This window comes from Sceloporus undulatus, chromosome 2 (assembly GCF_019175285.1).
Source record: "Sceloporus undulatus isolate JIND9_A2432 ecotype Alabama chromosome 2, SceUnd_v1.1, whole genome shotgun sequence".
NCBI classification, from domain to species: Eukaryota; Metazoa; Chordata; class Lepidosauria; order Squamata; family Phrynosomatidae; genus Sceloporus; species Sceloporus undulatus.
Window position 1 is genome coordinate 322,039,753 of NC_056523.1, and position 22,552 is coordinate 322,062,304.

Sequence of the window (22,552 nt, forward strand, 5' to 3'; positions counted from 1 at the left end):
AAAGAACTTATCCAGATTCTTGACATGTACATATGAAACTCTTTTCTCCACTGAATTGAGTGGAAATGTCCTAGGGTTGAAAGGATATTGGAGATTCAACTAGAAGAAATGTACCTGGGGAGGGGAAAGTGCCTGAGAAGGGAAGTTAAACCACAGGTACCATCAGAAGTGTATGTTCTGCCCCCCTCCCCTGCGTGGCTTGTTTTGCTTTTTTAAATATAAGATTACCATTTTCAGTTTGATAGGGATGGTTCCATGTTTAAACACACTGTTACCATGTCTAGTTTGGGAGATGGGTTGATGTCAAATTCCATTCCAAACAGAGTACAGAGTTGCACCTAAGTGTGCACCATTACTCAGTGCTTAGACAGCAACAGTGAAGATTATATGGTATTTTGAGAGGAGCAGAGAAAAAATACACTGGAAACAGAAGATGCAGACTTTTTCAGATCCAAACCGTTGGACCTTCATCTGTATTGTTCACATGGAGGATTCCGTGTGATTCTTCAAATGTTGTTCACATGTGATTCTCCAGATGTTTTTGTCCTACAACTCCCATCAGTCCCAGCCAGAGCAAACAGTGATGATGGATGATGGGACTTGCAGGTCAAGAATGTCCAAGGGGCCACAGTATCTCACTTTGGTACTACACTGTCTGACAGCTGCTCTCTAGAGCTTCATTAGCTGAAAATGCTAGAAATGAAACCAAAGGGCTTCTTCATGGATAGTTTATGTTCTGTTACCAAGCTGGTGTGAGTGTGTGTGTGTGCATGCATGTATACATATCTCAAGACTGAGCTCCTCCTTTGTCTACACAGACACACAGAAGGACTCTGTGCCCAGGACATTTTGCAACACCCATCAGCAAAGTGGCAAGGTGACATCTTATGATCATTCCATGGACAAGAGCCATCCAGATTGGCAATTCAGTCTTATTTCAACACTCATCATAGGGAGACTGTGTTCTCAAATGTGTCTGAGGCATCAGGCTAGTTTTAGGGTTCAAGGACAAGTTGGCAGAGCGGAACAGCTTGTAAGTAATAGTCTGAGGCTGCCACTTCTATTCCTTAGCATCTGCTGCCTGAGTCAGTGGCATCACACTGACTTACAGTAGATTCAACCACAAAGTCTCATAGCATTCTGCTTGATTTTCTGGGTGTCTTGTGTTGGGTTTACATTTGCAACTCAGCTGCATTCATGTTGCAACTGTGAGTTTATTCATATGACTTGATATGACTCTCCCTAGATCAACTTTGTTCAGGTGTTGCAATGCCCCAGCCTTTCTCTTCACCACTCAGAAGAACACTCCCTTGGGAACAAAACTGAAATATGAAGTGGATACGAGTGGGATATTCCATATCAACCAAGAAGTGTTCAGAATGTTTCCAAAGGTACAGTAGCTGTGTGCCTCTGACCATTTTCTTTAAAACCATTGCTCTCTTGCATATTGCAGTTGTAGTTGTTGTTTCCTTACTCATTTGCAACAAATGGGAGAAAGAGATTGGGAAAGTTACATTTTGAACTACGACTCCTAGAATCCCCGGTAACATTTTGGAGAAAGGTGGGATATCAATCCAGCTAATTAATAAATAAATAAATAAATAAATAAATAAATAAATAAAATGAGGATGATAATTTTTCCAATGAGTCATGTCATCACATGATGTGACTTAACTATGAAAGCATCTGTTTAGACATTTAGGCTTCTGGTAAGAGCTCAGGCTTGATTTGCACTTGGACTCATTTATTTGTCTTCTTGGTGGTCTTTGGTGTAGTCTCTTCCAGTACCACATTCCAAATGAGTTGATTTTAGCCATAAGCCTTCTTTGATATCCACACATTACAGTAATCTCTTCCATAACTGTTCTGATCAGGCCCTTGTGCACTTTCTTTGCCATCACTTTCCTGCATAGCTGGTGGCAGGCAGTCTAACTTATATTTAGCTTATATTTAGCCTATTACACCACAGAAATATCCTAGTCAAGTGGGAAATGGCTGGACAACAGCCTTAATCTCTGGAAGGACTGCATGAATACTGCTTGGCTTCTGCTGTGCAGTTAAGAAAATAGGACAGTGCCTGATGATCACAATGTGCTGCCAAAAATGTATTAACAATAATAAAGTGTTTCAGGTACATACCTCATTGTTCCACATCATAGATTCAGTGGATGGTCTGTGAACTCCAATTATGGTAGCTGAAGAAGAGCAGGGTGCAAGTGGTGGCCTAGGGCTGCTGTGTTAGTGAGCTGGTAAAACTGTTCTGGGTTTCAGTCTAAACTTATAGAATCATAGAGTTGGAAGAGACCTCAAGGGCCATCCAGTTCAAACCCCTGCCATGCAGGAACTCACAGTCAAAGCACCCCTGACAGATGAATATCTGGCCTCTGCTTAGAAACCTCCAAAGAAAGGTTTTAAAAGGATTTATCCAAGATACTGAGACCTTTTGAGAAATAAAGATGGTACTAAAAACCAGAACAGATTCATGGCTGAACTGACATGGAGTCCACAAGCCACCACTTGGGAAGTGTATATAGGAAGTGGTCTGAAGGGGAGCGGAACCAGTGCGGCATAGCAGTTTGAGCATTGTACTGTAATTTTGGAGACCAGGATTTGAATCCCATTTCGGTTATGTAATCCTACTGGGTGACCATGAGCAAGTCACTTTATATCAGACTGAGGGGGATGGCAATAGTAAACTCCCTTTGAAGAAACTTGCCAAGAAAACCCTGTGATAGGTTCATCTTAGAGTTGCCATAAGTTGGAAACAGCTTTACAGTACACAGCAACAACAACTTGAGAAGTCATATAGCAGCATGATCAGAAAGCTTGGGAATGTTGTTATTTTTGGACTACAAGTCCCAGCATCCTCCACCTACTATTGCCAGGAGGGGGAGGGCTTGGGAGATGCACTCCAAAAAGGAATGCTTCTAAACCCCAGCTATACATACTACAGAGCTAGGACAACTTCCTAGGTAGGTTGAGAGCTTGGTAAATATCACTTTGAAAACTTACAGCAACCATGGCAGGTATTCTGGGAGTTGTAGTCCAAAATGTAACTTTCCCAACCTCTAAGCCGGATTTCAGAAAGAAGGAAAATGTGTCTCCCATTTACTCACATATTTATTGGATGTATACCTTGTCTTAATCCAAGAATCACACAGATGGCATCTAACAGTCATAAAATCAAATAAAGCAAATAGAGTTAAAAGATAAATCAAATTCAAAATGTGACTAAAACACATCATAAAAAGAACATTGTATAAAGCTAGCCCCCTCTCATCAGACCAGGGAACGTGTTGCTCATGGGCCACATGCAGGCTTTGAGCCATTGTCCCACCAAACCCCACCAATATAGTTATTTCCTGGTCCATTTCTGTCTGAAAAAATGGCCCCATATACACCAAAACACCCCCGGTGCAGTAATTTAATTCACCCAGAAGTCCTAACCCTCATCTCATGCCCCAAAACAATGGAAATAATCCAAAAATGGAAGCCAGAAGTGACATTTTGTTAGGTCTGGTACACTTGGAAAGTGGGGTTTGTGGGGGTCAGAAACCCCTCTGGCGGACCTGCTTTATAGCTGGGCATGTAGCCAAATGATTTTTAGTCCCTTTGCCACTCACACATGTGATTTTCTCAGGGGACAACAAGTCAAATATTTTTTTTTTCAATCCCAAGAAATAATACATGTGTATGGTACATATGCCAACTTCCATCCTGATGCTGATGGCCTTTCATCTATTTGTTCCAAAATCAGACTGAACAGACTGTTTATTAGCCCCTTCAGGCCTTCTGCCTTTATGAGCACTGATGTGCAATGTGTCCTATAAATAAACATTTTAAAAAAATCCATTTCACATCACTGTTTCCTTTGGGTGTATTTTTGTTTTTAAGTTGTGAAGTTGCTCATAAACTATGCATGCACTAATAGCTGCGTTTGCATGCTTATATAAGCAAGTCCTTCCATTGCCAGCTGTTTAAGGAGCCACTGGCTCAGACCATTCATCCATTTCAATCCAATGCTGTCAGCAGTTCACCAAGGTCTCAGGCAGAGGACTTTCTCAACTCTGCAACACTAGATATTCTGGAGATTAAACCTTGAGACCTGATATTTGCAAAGCATCTGCTTTGCTGCTGAACTCTGTCCCTTTGCAGTTGGAGCTGGTCCAAATTATTTTTTCTTTGTTTATTAAATGATTCAGAAACTACCTTTTATGGCACAATTACCTGCCATTAAATAACTGTTCAGTACAAATCACATTGCACCCCTGTGAAAGTTTAAGATTTCTTGTAAAAAAATTAACAACAGTTTCCTAGGGAAATTAATGCATATCGTTTATGGGGAAGAGTGAATGTCAGAGATGAAATCTCCCTAGAAACCAATGATGAAACTGAGGCTGTTGTATGTTGGTCACACCATGAGAAAGCATGACTCTTTAGAAAAAGGAATAATGAAAGGTGGAGAGTAGTAGGAAGAGAGGAAGACTGCACACCAATTGGATAGACTCAGTCAAGGAGGTTATGGGCTTAAGCCTGCAGGACCTAAGCAAACCAGGGGTGGAGAGGAGATCTTGGATATGTCTCATCCACCATGAGTCAGTGTTGACTTGAGGGCAGTTAACAACAACAATTGAGGTCACTACCATGCTAGCATATTTTCCATTTCTATCATACTGAACATCTCCCAATCCTGAAAACCCCCTCCCATTAAGCATGAAGATCTACCTTTTGGTGTTTACACTGTGTCCATCTGATGAGGTGGGTTTCAATCAGTAAAGTTTACACCAAATCAAGCATGTTCATTTTAAAGATATCCTGGTATGTGATGGTTTAAAGCCTCATCTGGCTATCATCATGAAGTGAAAAATAACTGGGGAAGGCATGTTTCTGTCAACTGGAAGTTAACTCCAGATATCTATTTTAAAAAAAAAACAACCTTGCTGTTTTGGGGCAAGGGCAACATTTCTGGATGAAAATGCACCAACCAGTGTCTGCTTTGGCCATTAAAAAGGGGAGGGGGTTAGAGGGGTGTTCAGGAGACCACCTGTGTTCTTCCAGGGCTGCATATGATCCATAATTTTTATGAGTTTTATCCCTTTAGGATAATTATTAGATATGTTGCTACAATTAACGACCTGGCTTGTCCCCTTTTGCCATAGGAGATGCCGTACTCTCGTTCCCAGTTTAAAAAATGTGCTGTGGTTGGAAATGGAGGGATTCTGAAGAACAGCAGATGTGGACGGGAGATTGACAGTGCGGATTTTGTGTTCCGGTAATTGCCTCTGCATGATGCTTTTCTGTCTGCCTAAATGATAGCCAGGTGTTACCAATGAGTATTTCAGCATCTCAGTAATTCACTTCAGCTTTGTGCATGCATTTCTTGGGTTGCATGGGTCAGCTTCCCCATTATTAAAGCAAGTATGAATAAGATTAGATGGAGGAAGTTGGATGGGATTTTTAATCATATTTTCTGATTTCTGATAGTGCTGCAAATGTAGTCTAAAAGCCATGTGCACACTGGAAAGAAATAGATTATAAAAATATAATTCGGTTATAAAAATTGAATTGCCCAAACATAATTGAAAGAATATATATATATATATATATATATATATATATATATATATATATATATATTAAAAATGATAAACTGTTTTAAATAAGTAAATTATAAAAATATAACACTTTGCATAAGTTTCCATTCCTTGAAATGTCTGTTATGTTTCTTCTCTCTCCTGGGCCTTTCAGTTAAGAAGATCATCTCTGGAACTTATTAATTAGTACTGATCTGTATATCTGATCAGTATTAATCAGTGTCAGTATTTGATTCATATTGTATGCATGTAGCCTTTTTGTAACAGACATGAATTTGCTTATTAATGTATCTATATCTGTAGGTGATAGATAGATAGATAGATAGATAGATAGATAGATTAATATATTGATTGATGAATTAATGTTGTGTGCTTTCAAGGTGTTTTTGATGTATGGCAATGCTAAGGCAAACCTGCCAAAGGGTTTTTGCAAAATTTGGGGAGGGGTGAGTCCCGTTGTCTTTCTTTAAGGCTGGGGAAAAATAATTTTTTCAAGGTGGATTTCCATAGCAGAATGGGGATTTGAACCTAGGTCTCTCTGAGTCAGTCCAGCACTCACTTTGAAAAACAACAACCACCAGGAAGGGTTGCTTGCCTCCACTTTAATTGGCTTGAAAGATGAGCCATTTGGCACAGACACTATTTTCTCCAAGCTGGTATTATCTCTGAGGGCCAAATTCTATCTTTCAGTGGCTGACTATTACAGCCTCACTTGTTCTGACACTCTGCTATCTCCTAAATGTCTGTCAGATAAAGAAGAGTTCAAAGGCTGGAAAATTGGAAGCAGTGTTGATTTTGTTGCATTTGAAAACAAGAACTCACTGTTGCTTGGTATGAACGTCAGAGGTTAAGTTGCTACTGTTGATTTCTTTAAACTAGGAACATTAAATGTGTGTTGCGTATACTGACTGTATATATTTTGGAGGAATTCCAAAATGTCATCACAGATCCAGATAAGTGGGAGAATCGTTTACATTGAGTTCAGTAGATTTGTGTGTAGACTTATGGTTTTAATGGCATATAATGTTTATATCAGTAAACATTACTGTTAGAGCAGTACTGTTCTGCTGTTAAAAGTTTTACTGTTCCACAGTAGAGGCTACAATTAGAACAGAATATGGATAAACAGAATAGTTCTGAATTGGCAAAGAGGTCAGGCAAGGCTGCATCCTTTCAACCCTTTTGTTCAACTTGTATACAGAAAATATTTCACAAAGAACAGCCTTAGGTCTGAAACACGCTGCAGAAATAATCCAGTTTGAGACTGCTTTAACTGCCCTGGCTCAATGCTAGGGAATTCTGAGAACTGAGACATTTAGCCTTCTCTATCTTTCTAGAACAGATGACCACACAGTCAGAAAAGAGAGATGTAGTAGTGATGGGCGACTTCAACTATCCTGATATTTGCTGGAAGTCAAACTCAGCAAAATCCTCAAGGCCTAGCAAATTCCTCACTTGCCTGGAAGACAATTTCATGGTCCAAAAGGTGGAAGAGGCAACAAGGGGGTCAGCTATTTTAGATCTGATCCTAACCAACAAGGATGACTTGGTTAATGGGGTGCAAGTGGTGGGATCATTAGGTGGAAGTGACCATGTTCTCTTGGAGTTTGTAATACAGTGGAAAGGAGAAGCCAGGCATAGTCAGACACGCATCCTAGACTTTAGGAGAGCGGATTTCAGTAAACTTAGAGAAGTATTGAGGGCGATTCCATGGTCAGAAATACTAAAAGATAAAGGAGTTCAGGACGGATGGGACTTTCTCAAAAGGGAGATACTGAAGGCACAATTTCAAACAGTTCCAGTGAGAAAGAAAAACGGGAGGTGTCTCAAGAAACCAGGATGGATGACTAAGGAACTTTCAATCGAGCTGAGTTTGAAACGGAACATGTATAAGAAATGGAAAAAGGGGGAAATCACAAAAAGGGAATTCAAAGAAATAGCAGGCATGTGTAGGGGTAAAGTCAGAAAAGCTAAAGCGCAGAATGAACTCAGGCTTGCTAGAGAGGTTAAGAACAATAAAAAGGGCTTTTTTGGATATGTCCGCAGCAAAAGGAAGAAGAAGGAAACGGTAGGGCCACTGCATGGAGAAGATGGCAAAATGCTAACAGAAGACAGAGAAAAGGCAGAATTACTCAACACCTTCTTTGCCTCAGTCTTCTCAGAAAAGGCAAAGGGTGCTCAACCTGAGGATAATGGAGAAGAGGACAGAATAGAGGAATTTCAGCACAGAATAAGTAAAGAGATAGTAGAGGAACACCTTGTTAATCTAAATGAATTTAAGTCTCCGGGACCAGATGAACTCCATCCAAGGGTATTAAAAGAACTGGCAAAAGTAATATCGGAGCCATTGGCAATAATCTTTGAAAACTCCTGGAAAACAGGAGAGATCCCAGCAGACTGGCGGAGGGCAAACGTTGTCCCCATCTTCAAAAAGGGGAAGAAAGAGGATCCCAACAATTATCGCCCAGTTAGTCTGACATCAGTACTAGGAAAGATTCTGGAGCAAATCATTAAACAGAGAGTCTGTGAACATCTAGAAGGCAATGCCATAATCACAAAAAGTCAACATGGGTTTCAGAGAAACAAGTCATGCCAGACAAACCTAATCTCTTTCTTTGATAAAATTACCCGCTTGTTAGATGAAGGGAATGCAGTGGATATAGTATATCTTGATTTCAGTAAGGCCTTTGACAGGGTTTCCCATGACATTCTTGCAAACAAGCTTGTAAAATGTGGGCTAGACAAAGAAACTGTTAAATGGATCTGTAATTGGTTGACCGGCCGAATCCAAAGGGTGCTCAACAATGGCTCCTTTTCATCCTGGAGAGAAGTGACCAGTGGGGTCCCACAGGGCTCTGTCCTGGGCCCAGTGCTATTCAACATCCTTATCAATGACCTGGATGACAGAATTGGAAGCATACTTATCAAATTTGCAGATGACACCAAATTAGGGGGAATAGCTAATACCCCAGAGGACAGGATCAAGATTCAAAATGACCTGAATAGACTAGAAAGCTGGGTCAAAGCTAACAAAATGAAATTCAACATGGAGAAATGTAAAGTATTGCACTTAGGGCGGAAAAATAAAATGCACAGATATAGGATGGGTGACACCTGGCTGAATGAAACTACGTGTGAAGGGGATCCAGGAGTCCAAGTAGACCACAAGTTGAACATGAGTGAACAGTGTGATGCGGCAGCTAAAAAAGCCAATGTGATTCTAGGCTGCATTAATAGAAGTACAGTGTCTAGATCAAGAGAAGTAATAGTGCCACTGTATTCTGCTCTGGTCAGGCCCCACCTAGAATATTGTGTCCAGTTCTGGGCACCACAATTCAGAAAGGACATTGAGAAACTGGAGCGTGTCCAAAGGAGGGCAACAAAAATGGTGAAAGGTCTGGAAACCATGCCCTATGAGGAACGACTTAGGGAGCTGGGGATGTTTAGCCTGGAGAAAAGAAGGTTAAGAGATGATATGATAGCCCTGTTTAAATATTTGAAAGGATGTCATGTTGAGGAGGGAGCAAGCTTGTTTTCTGCTGCTCCAGAGAACAGGACCCGGAACAATGGATGCAAGCTACAGGAAAAGAGATTCCACCTGAACATTAGGAGGAACTTCCTGACAGTAAGGGCTGTTCGACAGTGGAATGCACTTCCTTGGAAGGTGATAGAGTCTCCTTCCTTGGAGGTCTTTAAACAGAGGCTGGATGGCCATCTGTCGGGGATGCTTTGATTTGGATTTCCTGCATGGCGGGGGGTTGGACTGGATGGCCCTTGTTGTCTCTTCCAACTCTACGATTCTATGATTCTATGATTCTATCAGAGAGCTCTGATGCCACAATAAACTACAGTTCCCAGGATTCTCTAGCACTGAGCCAGGACCATTAAAGTGGCCTCAACCTGGATTATTTCTGCAGCGTGTTTAATAATAATAATAATAATAATAATAATTTTATATTTCTCGCCTCTCCTTGCGGATCGAGGCGGGATTACTTCCAATAAAATAAATACAAAATACAAATACAAAGATACAATCAATAAAATACTGACATTATTAATAAAATTGCACGACAATCATAGCAAACATGGCAGACATAATCAAAGAAGTGGAATATTTTATTTAATAAGGCTGCTATACAAGGTCAGGTGGGTAGGCCCACCAGAAGAGATCCATCTTAAGTGACTTCTTAAAAGCATCCAAGGTGGTAATAAAACGGATCTCTTCTGGTAGGCCGTTCCACAGTTTAGGAACAGCGGCTGTAAAAGCTCTATGGGAAGTCGTTGTTGATCTAGTCATTTGATATTATAATAGATTTTTCCCAGATGTTCTAAGAGTGTGGGGTGTATTATGTAGGGAGAGGTGTTCCCACAGGTAACTCAGGCCCGAGCCAAGTAGGGCTTTAAAGGTGATAACCAACACCTTATACTGCACCCAGAAGCTAATCGGCAGCCAGTGAAGAGATTTTAACACAGGTGTTATGTGGTCAGACCTAGATGTACCAGTGACCAATCTGGCTGCCGCATTTTGTACCAATTGAAGCTTCCAAACTTGGTATAAGGGTAGTCCCATGTAGATCGCATTACAGAAGTCTAAACGAGAGATTACCAGTGCATGTACCACTGGTTCATGGACCTTTGAGTCCAGGTAGGGACACAGTTGGCGTATCAACCGAAGTTGGTACCAAGCACTCCTGGCCGTCACATCTATTTGAGATGACAACTGTAGGGACGAGTCCAGGAGCACTCCCAAACTGCAAACTTCATCCTTTAGGGGATGTGACCCCATCCAGGACAGGTTGACAAATCTCCTTCCCTGGACTTGGGGTACCTATCATGAGTACCTCTGTTTTCTCTGGATTCAGCTTGAGTTTGTTTTCTCTCATCCAGCCCATTACTGACCCAAGGCAGGCATCTAAAGGAGAGATGCCATCCTTAGTCACTGCAGGGCCAAAGCTAACAAAATGAAATTCAACATGGAGAAATGTAAGGTACTGCACTTAGGGCAGAAAAATGAAAAGCACAGATATAGGATGTGGGACACCTGGCTGAATGAAACTATGTGTGAAAGGGATCTAGGAGTCCAAGTAGACCACAAGTTGAACATGAGTCAACAGTGTGATGCAGCAGCTAACAAGGCCAATGTGATTTTAGGCTGCATCAATAGAAGTATAGTGTCTAGATCCAGGGAAGTAATAGTGCCACTCTATTCTGCTCTGGTCAGGCCCCACCTGGAATACTGTGTCCAGTTCTGGGCACCACAATTCAAAAAGGACATTGAGAAACTGGAGCGTGTCCAAAGGAGAGCGACTAAAATGGTGAAAGGTCTGGAAACCATGCCCTATGAGGAGCGACTTAGGGAGCTGGGGATGTTTAGCCTGGAGAAGAGAAGGTTAAGAGGTGATATGATAGCCCTGTTTAAATATTTGAAGGGATGTCATATTGAGGAGGGAACAAGCTTGTTTTCTGCTGCTCCAGAGACTAGGACCCGGAGCAATGGATGAAAACTGCAGGAAAAGAGATTCCACCTCAACATTAGGAGGAACTTTCTGACAGTGAGGGCTGTTCGACAGTTGAACAAACTCCCTCGAAGTGTAGTGGAGTCTCCTTCCTTGGAGGTCAGAGGCTGGATGGCCATCTGTCGGGGATGCTTTGATTGTGATTTCCTGCATGGCAGGGGGTTGGACTGGATAGCCCTTGTGGTCTCTTCCAACTCTACGATTCTATGATTCTATGATTCTAGGAGTCGGAGTAATAGAGAAATAGATTTGGGTGTCATCAGCGTATTGATAACACTGTGCCCCATGTCTCCAGATGATCTTGCTCAGCCGTTTTGAACCTTAGACTCAGAAAAAGGAGGTGTAAAGATAGGAGAAAGGAATATCAACAACCTAAGATATATGGATGATAGTATACTACTAGTGAAAAACCTCATGGACTTGAAACAATTACAGTGGTACCTCGGGATACGAATTACCCAGGTTACGAATTTTTCGGGATACGAATAAATCCCATAGGGATTTATTGTTTCGGGTTACGAAGGTTTTTTCGGGTTACGAAAAAACCCTGGCGCTGTTTTAAATGGAGCCGCGGCGGAGCCGCGGCTTTTTTTCCATTAGCGCCTATGGCAATTCGGGTTACGAAGGTTTTTCGGGTTACGAAATTAGCCGCGGAACGAATTAATTTCGTAACCCGAGGTACCACTGTACTCAGGAAAGACAAAGAAGAAAGTGCAAGGGCAAGCCTAATGCTGAACACAAAGAAAACAAAAATAAGGACCGCTGAGGACCCACACACATTCAACCTAGACAATGAGGAAATCTAAATAATAAATGAATTCTTGTACCTTGGCTGAAACATTGATCAGGAAGGAGACGGCAGTTAAGAAATCAGAAGAAGACTAGGAATGGGTAGGCCAGCTATGAAAGAATTAGAAAAGACCCTAAAGAGTACAGATATACAACTGAACACTAAAATTAGAATGGTACAACCATGGTATTCCCCATTAAAATGTATGGTTGTGGGGTGTGGGTATCTGAGAAAGTGGATAAGAAGAAAATCAATTCATTTGAAATGAGGTCCTGGAGAAGAGAACTGAGGATACCATGTACAGGCAAAAAGACAAACAAATGGATCCTTGAACAGATTAAACTTGAAATCCCGTTGGAAGCCAGGATGATTAAATTTAGACTATTGTACTTTGGTCACATCATGAGAAGGCATTACGAATTAGAAGAGGCAATGATGTAGGGGAATGTGAAGGGAGGCAGAAAGAGAGGAAGACTACACACTAGATGGATGGGTTGTATTAAGGAGGTCATGGGTATGAATTTATAGGACCTAAGCAGAGCAGTGGAAGATAGGGAGACTTGGAGATGTTTCACCCACACGGTTGCCATGATCCGCTGTTGACTCAAAGGTGGTTAACAACAACAACAATGTTTACATAGTGAATAAGTCTAAAGTAGATTATCTAACATCTGTTGATCAGTCTATCAGTCAGTCACTGGGGTGGGCAACTGTGGAGGCAGTGGGGCCCATTCCTTTCCTTATGACCCCCACACTCCATGGTCTGTCCCAGAACAATCAGAAGGATCTCACATCATTTCTGTTTCAGGTTTTGGACTTGTATTGCTGCATGCCTTAAAGTAGTGTCCAACTTGTGGCGAATGTATGCGAAACCTATCAGAAAGCTTTCTTGGCAAAATTTGTTCAGAGGGGGTTTGCCGTGGCCTTCCTCTGAGGCTGAGAGAGTGTGGCTTGTCCAAGGTCATCCAGTGGGTTTCCATGCCTGAGCAGGGATTCGAAGTCTAGTCTCCAAAATACTAGTCCAATGGTCAAACCACTACACTATGCTGGCTCTGCACGTTGGCTTAGGAACAGCCAATTTTTGTGGATTATATGGGAGTGTGTCCAGCCACCACTACCAGCTATAGTAAACCAGCTTTCTCTAAGCTGCCCAACTTCAAAAAGTTTTGCATTACTGTGACCATTATCCAAAACATCATGGTTAATGATTGGGGATGGTAAGAGCTGAACTGAAAAACACCTGGAAGGTGCCAGTTTGGAGAAGCCTGCAGTGGTGGCTGGTGGCTTCCCCATCACAACTACATTAAAGGAGCTATCTAAGGTGATGACCCCTATCCTTCCATAGTTCCTTTCAACTTCAGGCTAAAAGCTGGAGTGGTTTCACTGCTACACTAACATGGAAACCACCAGCTGCCTTTGGAAGCCTGAGATGCTGCTGCTGTTTGTGGGCTTCCCATAGTCAACTGGTTGGCCATTTTGTGAACAGAATGCAGGCTTTTGGTTTGAGCTAGCAAACCTAAGGAGTCCTTAGGAGACAATGCGAAGCTAGATGGACAAATACACCTATGGAATAAAGCAGCTTCCTCTGTAAGGACAGACAGCTTTCCTTGGGGATCAAGTTACCCATCTTTATTCAGATTCATCTGCACTGTGCAGCTGCAGGAAAAGCATGGTGTGTGCTTGGTGATGCCAAGGACCCAAACTCTACTTTGCGCTGAGTTTCCTAAATTACCCTGAAGGCAGAAAGTTTAGAACAGCTGCTCTGTCAGCTGCTTGGCTCCACCTAGAGTTCAGATATTAAAAACACAAGAGCTCAGCTGGGATGAGATGTGAATTCATGGGGTGTAATTTGTTCAGTCAAGCCCATTTTGTATTTTTTTTTGTTAAAAAGTGCAATACATTAAAAGAAATCACAAGCAACATTTGCCTCTACTGTTGACACTTAGAAATCATTACATTTTTAGAATATGTAATTTCTCTCAGGGAGGCTTCTTATTGGAGACTGTGTTTATTTTTATTTTATTTAAAACTTTTGTATGTTTTAAAATAATTTTATACAGTTTTAAATGTGACAATTTTAAGTGGGCCAGGTTTTAACTGATATCTTCTGTAAGCCGCCTTATGTTTCACTTCAGGAGAAAGATGGCATATAAATAAAATATACATACTCTCATGACAGTGGATCAACTAGGAAGATTTGTTTAGGCTACCATGTGGGCCTCCAGATGTGTTTGCATGACAACTCTCAACATTCCTTACCATTGGCTATTCAACGCAGGGCTGCTGGGAGTTGCAGTCAGCAACATCTGACATGTTATATCGTTTCCCATACCTGATCAAGGAGAAGAAAAGCCCCTTAAAAACAGAAGCTTTTTCTAAGCTAATCATCTACTAGAATTGGTGTATATATTACATTTGCCCTAGGATTTCTGCCAAAAAATTGCTTCTCCATGATGAGCAAATCATAGGTATTTTAAAAAGCTTTCTTTACAATGAGGTAGATCACTGCTCCATTTAGCCTAGCCTTTTCCAACCTGGATCCCTTCAGGCAATTTCTGTATTAGTTTCTTCCAGCTCTCACTACTCTCATGGCCAGTGGTCAGAATAATGGCACTTTTAGACAAACAGATATAAATTTTCTGGAGAGAATGAGTGGAAATGTGCTGTTGTGTTTGCATCTTATTCATAGGTTTTCATAAGTATTGGGCTGGCAACTGTGGGAGCAGAACTAGAAAGATCTTTGGTTGGACCCAATATAGCACTTCTCACATTCTTATTATCTATTTTTAATTATCTATTTTTTTCTAAAATCCCTTATTTTTTAAATGGGATATACAGGTAGATATCCTCTGTCTGGAATTCTGAAATCCTAAATACTCCAAAATACAAAACTTTTAAAACTATGTGTGCCTGTGTTGCATTTGCCAGACTAAAGAGCGTGCTTAGCATGAATCCACATGTTTGTGGATTGGAGAGAGATGTGAAGATCTGGCGGGAGGTGTGGATTCATGGCAAGCACTATGCTTGGACCACTGCCATTTCACAGATCCTCAGTCTCTCTCCAATCTTGTTATGCGCCATTATGTATGTAGAAATACAGGCATTCCAAAATCCAAAGAAAATCCAAAATATGAAACACTTCTGGTCCCAAGCATTTTGGATAAGGGATAGTCAACCTGTAATGTGTTTCAAAAGATATAATGCCTTCATAACTTGTGAAAACATGTATATTACATATTATCAAAACAACACATTTCTAATTCTCAGTGATTTCATTCTCTCCAACCAATTTCAGTTCTGTCCAGCAGCTATGCTGGATTGAGACTCTGGGGAGTTTATCAAACATGAAATTGGAACTCCAATCCAAAGCCAATCCGAAAGAAAGGGGAAGCAGAGTCAATTTGAATTCAAGGCAATTCACGTGATTAATTATCTCACATGAAGAGTGAAATTGTGGTAATTCCTGAGGCAAAACGGAGCAAGTGCAAAATAAATTATCACACCAGTACATACCATGCAGATTCACCAATTTGAATTGGCACCCTTGCACATGCTCAGTGGGGCTCTGAATGCATTGTGAACCTTTGCACTTTCAAGGCAAAGAAGGGGGCCACTTCCTGGTTCCTGTTTCACATGAATGCTAGCTTCACGTGAATGATTGCTTCATGTTCTATGGGCTTTATAGTCCGTTTTGGCACTTAAACTAGCACTCTTTGTATGGGCTTTATAGTCTGTTTTGGTACTCAAACCAGCACTCTTTCTATGGGCTTTATAGTCTGTTTTGGCACTCAAACCAGCACTCTTTCTATGGGCTTTATAGTCCATTTTGGCACCAAAACAAGCACCCTTTCTATGGGCTTTATAGTCCGTTTTTGCATCCAAACAAGCAGCCTTCCCATGGGCTTTAAAGTCCATTTTTGCATCCAAACAAGCAGACTTCCCCAGCGGCATCGGAAACAGCTGCTTTCCCCCCCTCCTCGCCAGCATGTCTCCTTCCTATTCACACATAGGTAGCACAAGCATTCACACACATTCTATCAATCTAAAAGCACCAGCATTCGCACAATCTGTCAGAAAAAATGTTGCTTGCAAAGCGAAGTGACTGGTGCGAGAGGGGAGGCATGTTCCACCCACTCCCCCCCCCCACTCTGTCCATGTTAAAATGTGAATACATTCATTCCTGAGTCGCTTTCCCCAGCGGCATCGGAAATAACTGCATTTCCCCTTCAGCAGCAATGGAAGCGGAGGGAGTACCGGAAGCAAATGGAGCAAAATTGCAGTGCAGCATCATGGGAAATGTGGCACCTTGGAGGTTGTGGGGGGGTATACGAGGACCGAAGCAAAGTTGCATTCCACATCAAGACCAATTCTAATTGGATGTGAATTGACCTCGGACAAAGATTTCTGAATTCGCTAGTTCACCGAATTCATCTACATCAGGACTGACCTTGGATTGACTTAGGATCGGCTTTGGAATGACCCCCCCCATAGAAAGCAATCACGTGTGATAATCTATCACATTATAATGTGAATTCGCATGGTTGGGCCTGGAATGGCTTCGGATTGGAGACACAAAAATCGTTGTGTGATATCATCTTGGGAATGGTAGTCACCAAACGGAACTGATCTGGCATGATCAGGAAGGATTGGAACTTGGGACTTTTTGCGTGCACTGAGCCATGGCTCCTACCAACATGTGGGCTACTCTTGATAGGTTGGGTCAGCTATCAGAATTTTAGATGAAGCCCTTAGTCTGAATTTCCAACTTTTGCTGATCCTTCTATGCACCATTCCCTTGTACAGAAGTGGCTATTGTATCATACTGCTTAATATGTTGGACTTGAACTAGAAGGACCTGGGTAAATAAATCCCCATTTAGGAGAATCACAGTTGCATTCTCTGTGTTTTAGTCTTCCAGGTCATTTGGATAAAATGATGCAAGCCTTAAATCTACCTTAAATCTTCCTTGTGGAAAAAGTGTGGGCAAGAAATAAGAAAAATACTAATAACCTCTTTAATGTTCTGTTCTTTGCCTTTAGATGCAATTTACCTCCCATATCTGAGAAATACATTGTTGACGTTGGCGTAAAGACTGACATCGTGACAGTTAATCCCAGCATAATTACTGAAAGGTCAGTTGTTTATCTGGTGCCCACCTTTGCCCACACTTTCCTTCTGTGTCTTTGAGAAACTGACAAACCTCTTAAAAGGAGAGACTGTGCTTTATTATTAGTACTGGTGGTGCATTTTCTCAACGTGGTAATTTCATAGCAACTGGAAATCAGAATAATTTAAGCTTTCTAATCAAAGGGAAATGAAAAGTTCAAAAGAGGCCTGTGGACTTCCATTCCATTTTACCACGCACTTCCTTCTTTTATCCTTGTCTTTGTTCACAAAGAAATACTCCTAATGGAACTCCACCCATTCTTTCTTATGGCCTCTATCATACTCTGAACCTCACAATAGCAATACACTACCCAAACACAAAGGTTATCAGTAGCTTTATTAATGGAGTCTGTGTATTACCTCGAGTTTCAGTGTCCATCTGCCTTTAAATATCAGTTGCAGGGGAACATGAGTGGGAAGATACTATTGAACTTTTGTTTTGCTTGTGGGCAAAACTGATACACAGTTGTTTTCATGTTCTTGATCTAAACCCTATTGTTAGTCTCAACTAGGGTAGACCCCGTTGAATCAATGGAATTTGCTTATGTGTTGACATATTAGTCAGCCATTGATTCAGTGAGGCTGTTGCCACACCACAGAAAGAATGCAGTTTGACACAAAAAGTCATGGCTCTATCCTATGGAATCCTGGGATTTGTAGCTCGTTGTGGAATCAGAGCTCTGTGACAGAAGGCTATATATCTCACAAAACTACAAATCCCAGAATTCCATAGCATTAATTAACTGAACTAATTTTGTGGTGTAGATGCACCCTGAGCTTCCTTTACTTGGGATTTGCCAACAAGATTTAGGCTGTTTAATTTTTTTTAATGTGTATTTTCACAACTCTTTTTTTTAAAGGAATATATTATATAGGCACTAGTGCATTTATAGTGTATAAAAATTTATGGATTTCACATGTAGGCCCCCTTCCCACTGGCCCATTTGCCCTGGATGGAACTGGGCAGATCCGGGTCCCCTTCTCCTGAATCTCTCCGGAAGCAAGTGCCCACTATCATTTACCTTAAACGGGGTAATTTATCCCTCCAAAGTTCACATTTGCAGTACCGGTTTAAAATGAAGGTTCCTTTGCTGTCAGTCAAATTCACTTCTGCTTTCGTCAAAGGTGACGTTTCCTACAGCCATTGGCCAATGGAATGGGTGCTTCCCCCCTCCTTTTTTTAAAAAAACTGGCAGCAGCATGCACATATTCTGTCAAATTTAAAAACCTTTGTGTGTGTGTTGTGTGTGTGTTGTGTCTATTTGGGCCATTATGCATTATGGCAACCCTAAAACGACCCCATCATGGGGTTTTCTTCACAAGATTAGTTCCGAGGAGATTTGCCATTGCCTTTCCCCTGAGGCTGAGAGAGTGTGACTCCTCCAAAGTCATGGGTTTCCACATCCTTCCAGTTTTCCCTTTGCTTCCAGCCCAATGCTACAGCCCTTGCCTCCCCCATGCCATGCCATCCTGTTCCAATAATAATAATAATAATTCCTCATCCCAGAATGCCATCTCTGCATCCTCTTGCTTTGTTTTCCCTCCTTACAATCCCAGAATGCACAGACATTCATATGTAGCAAAAGCATTAACATATTGTATTAATTTGCCAAATTGAAAGGGAAACATTTGTAACATTTGCATTGTAGCACTTGCATCTTACACAAATAATAATAATAATAATAATAATAATAATAATAATAATAATAATAATCGCCTCTTGCAAAGTGAGGTGCCCTGACGGGAGCAAGGAATTGAAAGGGAAATGTAGCACAAGCACACACACATTCTATCTATATGTATCACCCTGTAGCAAAAAGCATTCACATCATAGTCTGTCAAAAATAAAAATTAAAAAATAAGGTGAGAGAGCTGCCTGCGAGAGGGAGGCATGTTCCGTTCTCTGCTCTCCCTCTGACCATCCCTCCCCTGAACTTGACCCTTTCTCCGGCTCTATCCTCCTCCTCCTCCCAGTTAGCCCCGATTCTCCCCTTGGCACCTTCTCCGGCTCCTTCCTTCTCCTCCTCCTCCTCCTTTGCCCAGATGAAGGGGAGGCATGTTCTGCCCTCCCTTTGACCTAAATCCCTCCTTTGAACTTGATCTGATCATGACCTGGGCGAAGTTCATATTTGCCAGACCCAGTTTTTCTCAAAGATACAGCTTTTACTCCGCTTTCAAAAGACCTGTACCGGGGCATTTGCCCCTGAACGGGTGTGGAAGCCTTGATTTTGCTTGTGGAAGAATCGGGGCCAATATGAACTTCCCATGTTTAATCCAGTTTCTGAACTGGGATAAAAGGTAGTCTGAATGACCCCGTATATGACATACTGTCTATACTGAAATGTTTCTAATTCCCACTGGTTTCAGCCTCTCCAACTAAAATCAGAACTTAAATTTGGCAAGGTCTGTTTAGATCAGGGGTAGGCAACCCTTTTGAGCCGGGGGCCGGGTTGCTGTCCCTCAGACAACTGGGGGGCCGAAGCCAAAAAATAAATAATTAAATAATTTTTTAAAAAATTAATTAAATAAATAAACCTGGACAAATGTAGGACAAAATTTTCAAATGGAGGGCACTTTTAAAATAAAAAATGGAGGACACGTGAAAAAATTTGCTGATTTTTTTAAAAATGTTAAGATAAATGCATGTTTCTGAGGCTTCTTTAGACAATTGCCCCACCATGCCCCTCACGCAAGACGCCAAAGGCCCTGGCGGCAATCGGCGGCAGGACCAGTCTGGGGCCGGTCCCAAGGCCTCGCCGGGCCGCATCTGGCCCGCGGGCCGCAGGTTGCCTACCCCTGGTTTAGATCTAACTAGGAGAACATTAGCTAGCAACCTGAGTTACATAGGGCACACTTTGCTGTGCCTCTGTTGATGCCACTCTCCATCCAATTAGCCCTGTTGGGCACCCAGCAGCACAAAATTTGAAGCTGATCCTGGGCTTATTTACACTGCTGGGAAACCCCATCCATGCCTGTAGTGGCTCTGACCTGGGGACATGACATTCTTCAGGATCCACAGACAATGCAGGGCTTTTCTCCAAAAATCAGGAGGAAAAAAAAACCTGCCTTTTACCCTGCTTTTGCCTTGAAAATCTGCATTGGAGGATATGGCAGTGTGGCTGAAAATACTCCACACTATAGGACATGCGATCATCATAGGATGACCCTTTTCTTCCAAGTTATTATGATCTTGGCATAGTGAGTACAGCATTATCGGAGTTGCTTCAGACTGAGAAACTGTGCTGCAGGTATGGGGTGATTGCAAGGTTCTCCGTCGGTGTAGACAAGCCCCCCGTTACAGGAAGGCAGATTTTAATGTGTATTGACTCTCCTGACAGCCCAGTTCCTATTTTGGGGCCATTGCATGCATCTGAAGACATTAGGTGTGGTCCATGAGAACTTGTGCCAAATAAAACTTGTTATTCATTAAGATCCCGCTATTTCTTCATCATTTTTGCTGTGACAGACTAACATGGCTACCTTTCTGGAAAATTTCTTCTGTTCTGTTGTAATTAATTTCTCTCCCCTGTCATTAGGTTCCACAAGCTGGAGAAATGGAGGAAGCCTTTTTTTAACGTCTTGCAAAATTATGAAAACGCTTCAGTGCTGCTTCCCGCTTTCTACAATACCCGCAACACAGATGTCTCTATCCGGGTTAGGTATGCCCTGGATGACTTTGAATCCCAGCAGCCTGTCTACTTTTTCCATCCGCAATATCTCATCAACCTTTCACGCTATTGGCTGAATCAAGGTGTGCGGGCCAAACGCATCAGCACCGGCCTGATCCTCGTGACGGCGGCTTTGGAATTGTGTGAAGAAGTGCACCTTTTTGGATTCTGGGCCTTCCCCATGAACCCCTCAGGGATATATATAACCCATCACTACTATGACAATGTCAAACCTCGACCAGGATTCCATGCCATGCCTTCAGAAATCTTCAACTTTCTCCATATGCACAGCAAAGGGATTTTGAGGGTACACACAGATGTCTGCAATTGCTGTTGATGAGATGATGGTTGATTGTTCTTGTGCTATATAAAGAAGAAGGAAGAAGGGAGAGAACATAACAGGACCTCTGGGGCTTTGGAACCAATCCATGTGGTTGTTTTTGAAGCAGAAGGATCTCTACAGGGTGTTTTTGGGTCCTTCCAATATTCATGTCTTCTGAATGTGCTTCTGTGGTAAAATGGAAAAGTTACCATGTTCCAGAGGGGGAAAATAGTCATGACTGTGTGAATTAGCCCAGGGTATTCAATGCAGCAGAGTTATAATATATTGTGACTTATGCAATAGTGGTTGAAAAACGTACATTTTTTCAAAGGTTTTGTCTTTCTTGAGAGCCAGTGTTCCCAACACTTTCCCTCAATGGTTAACTGTGTAGGCAAACCTTGTCCATCCATTCTGGTGCCCTCAATATATGTTGGACTACAACACATCATTTTAATCTAGAAAGTCCAGTGATGGGTATTTCAGACTAACATAAGTCAAGGGCTCTGGTTTTGGGGGAGGTGTCATAGGATTTTTAACATTTGGATTAGTCTGATCATATTTGTTGGAAGAATTCAAACACTGCCCTGGCACCTATAGTGAACCAAGAAGCACATGAAACTAGAGGTTGTAGAGTAGAGCTAGAGCACATCACTGTAGGGATTCATTGATCCAGCTCTGGGGAAACACCAAACCTGAGCATCCTTGGCCAAGCACAGGGCTTAGCCTTGATGTTCTTAGAATGTGGTATTAATACCCATGTGACTTACCAGGTAATATACCAAGCCAATACTGTGAGAGAGATTGTTTTTGTATAGAGTGCTAGCAGCTTCATTTGCTTCCATCCTCATTTCCCACAGGTCCCACAGATACCACTGTTAATGAAGAATGTGGTCCAGCGGGCGTTGAAATAACACAAATCACTCTCCTCTTGTTTTCCTAAACCACTTGAAATGTGAACTATTTACCATTTCACTGTTAAAGACCTACTTGTCCTTAGTCTCTGCCCTACTCTTGGGGCAACCCGGAGTATCTTTGCCCTGGAACTCCTCCATTACAAAGGCCCTCTGTTCTGGTGCCAGATGGCTATTGGCAGGAATGTCTGGCTGAGCCACCCGGTGGATCTGTCACTTCACTCTGAGGTCAGAACAAGGCCCCCAGCATCTCATTCTGACTTCTGCTGCATTGGGCAGCAGAGTGGGACACATTTTAAACAGCCATTGGAATGGAGGTCTTCAGGGAAGATCCAGAGCAAAAAATAATTTATTTAAATATGTTTTAAAAGGGGTATATCCCAGTTCTGGTGTTGAATGTGCCAGATGTCATATGGTCTGTTCACATCTGAACCAGGGTTTGGGCTATGTGTTGTCTAGTCTCCCCACAGAGAGAATGGAGAGAAGCTGTTGTCTTTGGCCCATGAAGACCAGGCCTCAGCTAACACAGGCCCGGTACAGATGAGGAGAAAGGGGCAGCCAGAGGCTGCTCCTTTCTCCTCCAGG

General features: G+C 42.0%; 1 protein-coding gene across 3 annotated transcripts in view; it reads left to right on the top strand.

Annotated features, from left to right (window-relative positions):
- ST8SIA5 (ST8 alpha-N-acetyl-neuraminide alpha-2,8-sialyltransferase 5) overlaps positions 1 to 21,386 on the top strand; it is a 92,512-nt gene extending 71,126 nt beyond the window's left edge. For all 3 annotated transcript variants that reach the window (XM_042455701.1, XM_042455702.1, XM_042455703.1), the window contains 4 exons: positions 1,247 to 1,391; positions 5,160 to 5,272; positions 16,940 to 17,032; positions 20,603 to 21,386. In XM_042455701.1, the coding sequence (XP_042311635.1) occupies positions 1,247 to 1,391; positions 5,160 to 5,272; positions 16,940 to 17,032; positions 20,603 to 21,071 (820 nt within the window). In that variant the 3' untranslated portion in view covers positions 21,072 to 21,386. The remainder of the gene's footprint in view (positions 1 to 1,246; positions 1,392 to 5,159; positions 5,273 to 16,939; positions 17,033 to 20,602) is intronic.
- Positions 21,387 to 22,552: the final 1,166 nt, after the last annotated feature.